Source organism: Salmo salar, chromosome ssa12 (genome assembly GCF_905237065.1).
Source record: "Salmo salar chromosome ssa12, Ssal_v3.1, whole genome shotgun sequence".
In the NCBI taxonomy this organism is placed as follows: domain Eukaryota; kingdom Metazoa; phylum Chordata; class Actinopteri; order Salmoniformes; family Salmonidae; genus Salmo; species Salmo salar.
Genome location: NC_059453.1, coordinates 34726065 through 34735131, shown reverse-complemented (window position 1 = coordinate 34735131; position 9067 = coordinate 34726065). Strand labels below are relative to the sequence as shown.

The following is a 9067-nucleotide window of genomic DNA, read 5'->3' as shown; positions in this document are numbered from 1 at the left end:
TTAGCTTTCTTACATGGCACATATTGCACTTTTACTTTCTTCTCCAACACTTTTTTTGCATTATTTAAACCAAATTGAACATGTTTCATTATTTATTTGAGGCTAAATTGATTTTGATGTATTATATTAAGTTAAAATAAGTGTTCATTCAGTATTGTTGTAATTGTCATTATTACAAATAAATGTTTAAAAAAAGTAAAAATCGGCATCGGCCTTTTTGGTCCTCCAATAATCGGTATCGGCGTTAAAATCATAATCGGTCAACCTCTAGTAAACACTTTCAGCCATCTTGTTCTAAGTGTCAGGTGGGCCATAAAACCACAAACTGTTCCCCTTTGGTGTGTCATAGGTGATATCATTACAAAACTCCTACCAGTTTTCTTTAAAACATTTGCAATAGTGAACTGTGAAATATTGTTATTTACATTTGGCAAGAGAGGGTCTAGTCAAATCCCTTTACAAACAGATACTTAAAAAAAAAAATTCAACAACAATAGCATTGTAAGTCCAGTAGGTAGGAGATTGGCATCTTGGTTTGCAGCAACAACAATTGCCACTGATTTGCAGCAACAATGCTGTGCACCCAGACTACCGGTACAGTTACACACCGGTCTGATGATAATGCGACTCTCCTTACATGTGCCCCAGCCAGGGTGGGTAGCAAGCCTCTCCATCAGACAGCTGCCAGCCAACTAACGAAGAGACCTGACGAGTCCGTCCGGATGGGTTGACTGCATAGGCTGGGCTGCTGAGCAAGGTGCCTCGGAGCACTCCTCGAATGAAACTGAAATGCACTGAGTGGTGTGTGTGCTGGGTTGAATGGTTTGCCAAGCTTTATAGACAAAGATTCAGTCCCAGATCTTAAGCACTTAGAAATTCATAAAATATCATACGAATTGCAAAAAAAATAAAATTGCTGGTGAGCACTACCTTAAACTGTGTGAAATTATACAAATGCCCTGGAGCATCACTTTAATAGTAAGACTCCCTAAAGGTTTTGAGTGGTGTGTGTGTCTGCGCTGGATTGAAGAGTTTACCATAGACATTACATTAATATTCCTTTGTCTCTAATGTCTATGGCTTGTCCCATCAACACGGTGAGCAGAGCTTGCAGGCAGACCAATACAGCTCCTCGAATAACCGAGTGTAAAGGATCTATGTAATAAAGTGATACATGGTGTGGATGTGATTGAAGTGGGGCCAAATCCAAACGAGCGGACTGTTCAGTCAGGGCCAGATCCTGAGGCTCCCACGGTGCAAACTGATATTCGACTATGGCTGAAGGATTCATAAGATCCCAAGTTACAGGATGCTGAAAGGGTTCAGGTCTCTACTCACACGCTCTACCAGACTGCATGTGTGGTGTAGTCGAAGGCTAACCGCTTTCAAACCTTCCTAAAGCCCTGTTTATACCTGGTTCTAACAGGCATAATTTGTTCTTATCTTGTCCACATCCTGATTGTGGCCACATTTTTAGACAAGTGTAGACAATTAAAAGACACATTGTTATCTAATTGTGATCAGATCTTCCTGACCAACTCCGGAGGTAGTCGGGGACCCATTGTATCCGGATATCAATCAAGTGTAAACAGATCTGAATGAAACTATTGAAATCATAATACAGGTCTATAAATTAATTGGCATAGCACCATTGTCTTATGGTATCAATTAACAGTCTTAATTTAAAAACGTACATTATTTTGAAAGAATATCTAAAAAAATTTACATACAGGGTACATGTACATACCAGGATATCCGGTCACAATGTGGACAGACATTTTACTTGCATGTCTAGATGCAACAGCTATGTGGGCACAATCAAAATGTGGATAAGATCAAGAAAGGTTAGATAGGTATAAACAAGGCTTAAACCATGGGTGCATCCTAAATGGCACACTACTCCCTATTTAGTTCCCTATGGGCCCTGGTCAAAAGTAGTGCACTATACAGGGAATAGGGTGCCATTTGGGATGCAATACCATCTCTGTTGAACACACTACTCATTACTATGTGTGCCGGTCCTAAAGGAACTCATTGTACTGTGTTGACTGTTGCATCATACTGGTTATTTTGTGCGTAGTGACAGTAGTTCTTACATTTCTTCTTGTGGAATACAACAATTGAGTGTATGCTAAAGGAAGTGTGACCTTCCATGACACAGAAACAAAAGGACACTAGATGTCACTGCTGTACACAACATAGTATTGTCTGGAAAAAGGGGAGGAATCCTTTCGCAACTTTAATATCTGTGTGCCATCTTTTGAGGCAGTTTCATTTTTGTGCAAATGACAAACATAAACAATGTAAAAACATTTTTTAAATAAAATATATAAAACATATGATCGTTTTTTCTGACTGAGCACAAGGCGACTCGTGTTTTATATCAGAAAACTGCTCATGTTGTGATGCTATGTAATTTACACAACTGATATACAATATAATGAAAAGGCTTAGCCTATTCTGCAAACGCAACTGATAACATACTCCCTGAAAAGAGGTTATTGATTATTTTAAAAAGTTGATTTATTAACAGTTGTGTTAATACATTCATGTAAATAAGAACATTTATATTAATACTATTAAAATCTTATTCAGGAATGGATTGAGTGATGTAAATTATGAGACAAAGGCACAGCAGCTCTACCCTCGTACAACCATCCTGGACTAGCGAGCTTACATTCTGTTTTGCTAAGAGATCAGGATGGTAGTACGAGGCTACAACAACTCTATAGCAGGTTTACTTTAAAGAGCTCTGTAAGGTCAGTCTAGCACAAGTCAGCGTTTAGAGTAAGCCAACACTGTCCAACTAGAATTCTGAATCTTCTTGTATATGTGCACTGTACCAGAATCAGGTTGGAGCCCTTAGGTTGTGGGCCGTCTGCATCCGTTGCCGTCTCTTCTCCATGGCCTGCTGTTTCTTCAGTTCAATCTCCAGCACAGAACATTTCCCAGCTGCTTGGGTTGAAGCGGAAGCTGAAAATAAATAATAGGCAGATGAGTCAGGAGGGTTACACCATCATTGATTCTCAGTGAAGTACAAGTCTAATGAATATTACTATTTTATCACAGCAATAGAAGGGTTCAGTATTCTGGGGCCAAATGAAAGTGAGTAAATGCTTTAATCCAACGTCCACAATTTTTTCCAAATTTGAACCTTGCATTGACGTCAATACGCTTACACGTTTCAAGTTGAGATTCGTGCCTTTTTCACAGCTGCATAACACATTTCTTTACCATCTCAGACAATTCAAGGTAGCTTACCTTTGTTGGTCCCAGGGATGACAGGGTTGGACGTGCAGCCAGACGCTCTCTTAAAGGTGAACCGAGTGGGGGTTTCAGTCACATTGACAGGTGACGGGAATGACGACAGCCGCGCTCCACTCCCAGTGCCTTGTTGATTAGCTGTGCTCCCAGCTACACAAGTGCTTTTGACCCAAGTACTTTCGTATGGCCCTTCTCCTGCTGCAGGGTTCTGTGGCCTATATGTGGAGTTAGAGGTAGCATTTCCAGCTGAGGCATTGTAACTCGGTCTTTTACAACCAGAGACCACAGTAACAGGTACTTTGTTGTTATTGAGAGAGTGGGTGGAAGTGCTACCGTTCCCGGGGGCCGATTGTGAATAAACTGAAATGTTGGGATATTTGGATTGTGTGGTCTCGGTCGTTTGATTTACATTGTATCTGCTGCTATTCAAAGGTGCAGAGACAGGGACAAACGTGTGTCTTTCGGTCTGATTACTGGGCAGGGATTGGGAGCGTGTGAAAACAGGGTCCTCCATGCTCTGTACCTGGCTTTCCAGGTTATCACATGCTTGGCACAATAGGTCATCGTCTTTGTCATCCCAGATGGAGTCAGAAGCAAAGAGAGAGTCCAAGTCGTCCTCTGGGATGACACCGTGGCTAGCTGGGGCCTTGATGATACCTGTTCCCTTCATATTGTTGTTCTCTGTGGGCTTGTGGCAAGAGCTATTATCAACCTGAAGGGGCAACATTGAATAAGAGTTGGAGGTTGTGGTGCTCGAGCTGGTTGAGATCGATGTACTTTGAAAAAGAGGCACCTGCGGCCAAGCCTTTATTCCATTAGACTGGTGCTGCGTTTGCTGGCTAAGTTGGTAACCGGACTCCATAGACGGAGCTTTGTTGATTGGAAAGAGACTTGGTTGGTTTTGCTGTACGTTCCTATGTGGTGCTGGTTTGACAGTGTCGGGGACATTCCCTGCTTTTGGTAATGCCTCCGAGAGGATACTTTTCGCTTGTACATTAGGATTTGCTTCAAGCGTGAAGGTTTTTCTGTTTTTCACAATTTCATTCTGTCCTTTAGACACAGCTGGTTTTATGTCTCTACTTCCTTGAAGAGCATTTTTGGAAATGGCTGAGGGGTTGATGTTTTCATGTTTTGTTTCATTCGACCCTCTTTGGGTTGAACAATGATTAGGAGCAGCAAAGAGCTCTGGGTTTTGGGTCATCTCAAAAACCAGCGAGTCATCCAGCAGATCGTCATTTTCCCAGTCGTCGTCAAAGTTATTATTTGCTGAGCTTCTTTTGACAGGATGCGATGAGGAGACGGTCGAAGTGTGGCCATGTATGGAATCTGGATATTTTCCAGGAATTACTTTGGAGGACACAGTGGGAGCAGTCTTCACCTCCAAGGACAGAGGCAACAAATTCTGACTTAAGTTACCACTTATGTGTTGAGTTGGTCCATCAAATAAAAAATCCATATCATCTTCCATCTCATGGTCTGGAGGTATCTGGTCTTTGGAGTTCCTCATGTTGTTTGTTTTAAGGGCGGACTGTGTGCTTTCAGGTGTGACATTACTCAGTAAGGGCGGAGGCTGGTTCTCGTTGCCATCTAAATCCAATATGTCCTCCGAGTCTGACAGAAGCTCCAAACTCTGCTTGTGCATATCATTGACTCGTTCTTCGTCTTGCCTTAACATGTTGAAATCAAACTGTTTCGCCAACTTTAAAAGGTCGTCCACTCCATTTGGCCTGTAGGGAAATAAATATAAAAATGTAGATATTTGCAAGTGACAAGCTCTGTTTTAATAACTGTACAATGTAGGAGAGTATGTTATGTTGTCTTGGGGAATACCTTGGGGATTTCTTCTTGGCCCTGGGCTGCTGCATCTCTGGGGTGCAGGGAATAGCACTGTCTCCAATCCACTGGAGCAAGGATGACTCTGGAACTACAGGTCTCCCATGCTTAAATAAGATCAAATTATACAAAATATTACTACAGTAAATATTTCAGCGCAACATAACATAGTATTTGTGAGTATTGAACAGCACTATACTAAGAAAGAGCCCAATGAAGATTGGCTATATGATGAAGTATGAGAAAAAAAATCACATCACAGGGTCTAGTAATGAACATTGTTCTAGTTTCAACATTTTAAAACATTTATTTGATGGCACACTTGTGGCTAGCTAGCCAGAGTGTTACCAACCTTGGGAGCTATCCTGTTGACGATTTCGGAAATGTCCACAATTCCAACATTTGCAGAGTACTTCTTGCCTCTTTTGCTAACTAAGAAGGAACATGAAAAAAGTTAAGACAGATACGCTGAGGTAAACTTTAAAAATGTAACACTGCGTAGCCTGGCTACATGTATAGTTATATTGACATGTAAATATAATTGCCTGTCCTAAGGGGTGATGGGGAAGTGGCATCCCAAACGATATCCTGTTGAAGTTCTGATTCATTCATTGGTGACTCTCCTTTGTTGAATACATTGTTGTATCTTGATCTTGTCACACGAGTGGGCGTCTTGAAATCTGATGTTAGATATGTGAATGATTATGTCATTGGCACACGTGGTAACAGTTAGCTAACTAACTAGCTAAACAAAAAAGTAGCTAGCTACATGCCATTAACTCCTAGCTAGTTAGCAAACTAAACTTCCTTCAACATGGAGTGGAGTTTACTCAGCTACTAGCTAGCTAGCTTTGGGCACCATCTAGCTCGAACACAGCTAATGTTATATAAGTTAACTAGCTAGCACAAGTAACGTTAGTAGATCAACACTGTACATGAGCTATGTACGGTACATAGTTAATACGCTGTTTTCATAGCTTACGGGCTACAGGTATAGCTATTTAGCTAGCTACTTAGCTGAATCAGTGTCTGATCATTTCAACACATCATTCGTGGCTTGCAAGCTACTGACCTTGACAGGTTTTTGGAGAATCAACGAGAGATGGAGTTGCTTGCGTTTGTTTGGGGCTTCTTCTCAGTCTGTTTGTTTTCGGTTTCCCTCCACCTTGCATGCTCTCGTCTGTCATATTGTTCGCAGGGATAGTAGCTGGCATTTATAGTGAAACTTTATATAAAGATATGTAGGTACCAGAATGTATTTAAATACGTCATGTAATAGCGAAATGTAGACAAGTTGTTTTGGAACAACATCAGCGATTCAAACATTCCGCCATGATTCAGTCCGACTTCCGTTTCAGAACGTTTATTTTCTTCGGAGGGCATCCAATTTGCGTTGTTGCTGCGCATCACATGCGTCACAAGCATGCATAGAGATACAACTAAAATAACTACTGTTCCGAATTGGAAATGTTAGCTTTGTTATGAATTATTTTGTTACATTTGGTTAAATAAAGGATACATTAAATTATTCTTATTATTATGTATCTCTATATTCAATAGCATAGTCCATGTGTATTATGTGGTCTAGATCTTTATATGGCACAGCTTTCTCTGAAGCCACGGTGTCCGTTTATAAATAAAGCCCATCAACACACCCACCCCCCTTTCCTACTACAGTAGGCCTACTGTTATTATGATATATATTTTTAATGTAACTTGAATGTAATGTAAATGGATAATGTATATTTTTTTACATTTCACCCAAGCAATGACTATCAGAATGGACATTTAACTTTTTTCCTTTTTTGTTCTTGAAAAAAAAAATCGCTTATGAGAAATTGTATGAATTGTATTTCCATTTTTGTCCCTGGCTCCTATAATATATTTGTTGTGGGCCTCATCAGGCTCTTTCTCAGAAAAGACTGGAGGCAATGTCTGCTGCTGCTGCAGCATGGTGAAAAGTCACAGTAACACCCTCTGTCACACCAAATGTGAACACTCCGCCCAAATGATAGTGAGATGAAAGAGCAGGGGCCATAGGCCCGTCACTTCCAATTTAGGTATGAAGCGTCAAACCCACAGCCAGGAGATGCCTTGGTGGCCTCTTTTGTTGGAAAATTCTAAACCAAAATGTCATTTGCCTTGGAGGGAATACCATGACTGTACAGAGCCCCACGCCTCAACACATTGGCCGTACTTCATTTGTTTATCTAGCCATAGGTGATTATATGGCACCTAATGGCGAAGCACTAATTTCACTAATCACTAAAAAGCACCCATTTTGTAAGTCGCTCTGGATAAGAGCGTCTGCTAAATGACTTAAATGTAAATGTAAATGTGAGTTCATTAGGGGAATGTCATTGGTGTGAATGGAGCATATTGCAGATCACAGTAACAGCAGTGGTAGTTTGGTGGAATCCAGCACTGTCTGCTCCTCTCGTGCCTGAGTGCTTTCCACTGGCAGTGTGGTGGTTCATCAGAAACCAGTGGGCATGAATTTGAACGGCAAGATATAAACATACAGATAAATGTAATTCCTTGCAGGCTACAATAGGTGATAATCTGGACATATAGAATATGCCAAATATTTGCTGGCTCCTCTAAGGTACTTTTGTGTGTTTACACACTGTTGAGCTTCCAATGAGGGTGGAGTTAGTTATGTATCCCTTGGTGATACCGGACTGTGACGAAACCCCTAGCATTCATCAACATCCCTTCACTTTGAAATGCCATACCACTGCAACTGGCTCCTGTCCAAGGACAGATATGCACGATATTTCATGGCGGGTGCCTCGGAATAGAATACCCTGCTGTGCTAAAGAAAACTTTGTGTTTCTATGCACTGAAAAATAATCCATCGCCGTGCTGTCAGAGGGAAAAGGTACCTACCTGTTTTTTGCATTAGAGTGGGTAGGCTTCTATGGGGCTAAATAACTTTTTCCCAAAAAATATTTTAAAGGTGAGCCGTGACAATGGCCCGGGCTCTAATAAAAGAGCACATACCTTTCAGGTTAGCAGATCTCTTTAGAGCCGTCTCAGATTATGCTTTGTAATCTCTATTCAGTCATTGTCTAATTGGGCCTACACTCTTAGGAAAAAAGGGTTCCAAAAGGGTTCTTTGCGGAGGGATAGGGTACTACCAAGAACCGTTTTGATCAGAATAACCTTTTTTGGAAGACAAGGGTTCTTTGTAAGGCAAAGGGTTCTACCTAGAACCTTTATCATCCTAAGAACTGTTTTTGCAAGGAAGGGTTCTTTGATGATTCTTTGGAAGGCAATAATGGTTCTACATAGATCCATATATAATATTTCCCAGCATGCTCTATTGCAGGGAGATTTTCCTAATTGTTTGTTTTACTGTTTTGCATGTACATTGATTGGTTGATACATTTTATGCTACACAAAGATAAATAACATCGTTTTCTAAACAAATCCAATCATTTTGATTTATTGGTTGTTCCAGTTTAGATGATTGAGGTAGTCTGTATTTAATCTTCCCTACCCTGGCAGTCATTCTGAATGCAGGTTGCGGGTGATTAATAATTCCACTTGTTGGATATCCTAACTCTGGCTGGATTCCAATAGGTATTACACATCACTTTGCAAGCCAGCATAATGTGACATGCAGGCCTGGTGTGGCCTGTAAACCAGGAGATTCCTAACACCACTGTGTTAGGGTATAACTAGGCCCCTCAAAGAAAGGCCTTATGATATATGTAATGTATTGTCATAAATAATCACATTTTAAAGGATAATAAGGCTGGTGGGAAAGAAGGAAGAACCCTCCAAAGATGAAAGGGTTCTTGGTAGAACCCTTCATAGACAGTTCTAGGAATAACCTTTAGATGATAAAACGGTTCTTTGTAGAACCCTTCATAGAGGGTTCTAGGCTGAACCCTTCATAGAGGGTTATAGGTAGTACCATATGAGTTCTTTGACGAACCCTGCATAGAGGGCAATGCCCCCCTCT

The 9067-nt window shown here is 40.9% G+C and overlaps 1 protein-coding gene across 1 annotated transcript; it reads right to left on the bottom strand.

Moving 5' to 3' along the window:
• Positions 1 to 2215: 2215 nt before the first annotated feature.
• On the bottom strand, positions 2216 to 6482 carry LOC106564845 (ewing's tumor-associated antigen 1 homolog). The gene is made up of 6 exons (XM_014131300.2): positions 6170 to 6482; positions 5643 to 5777; positions 5450 to 5529; positions 5095 to 5204; positions 3262 to 4991; positions 2216 to 2973 (listed from the first exon to the last, which is right to left on the bottom strand). Exons 1-6 carry the CDS (start codon positions 6309 to 6311, stop codon positions 2849 to 2851), a joined length of 2322 nt encoding a protein of 773 aa, XP_013986775.1. The 5' UTR covers positions 6312 to 6482; the 3' UTR covers positions 2216 to 2848.
• Positions 6483 to 9067: the final 2585 nt, after the last annotated feature.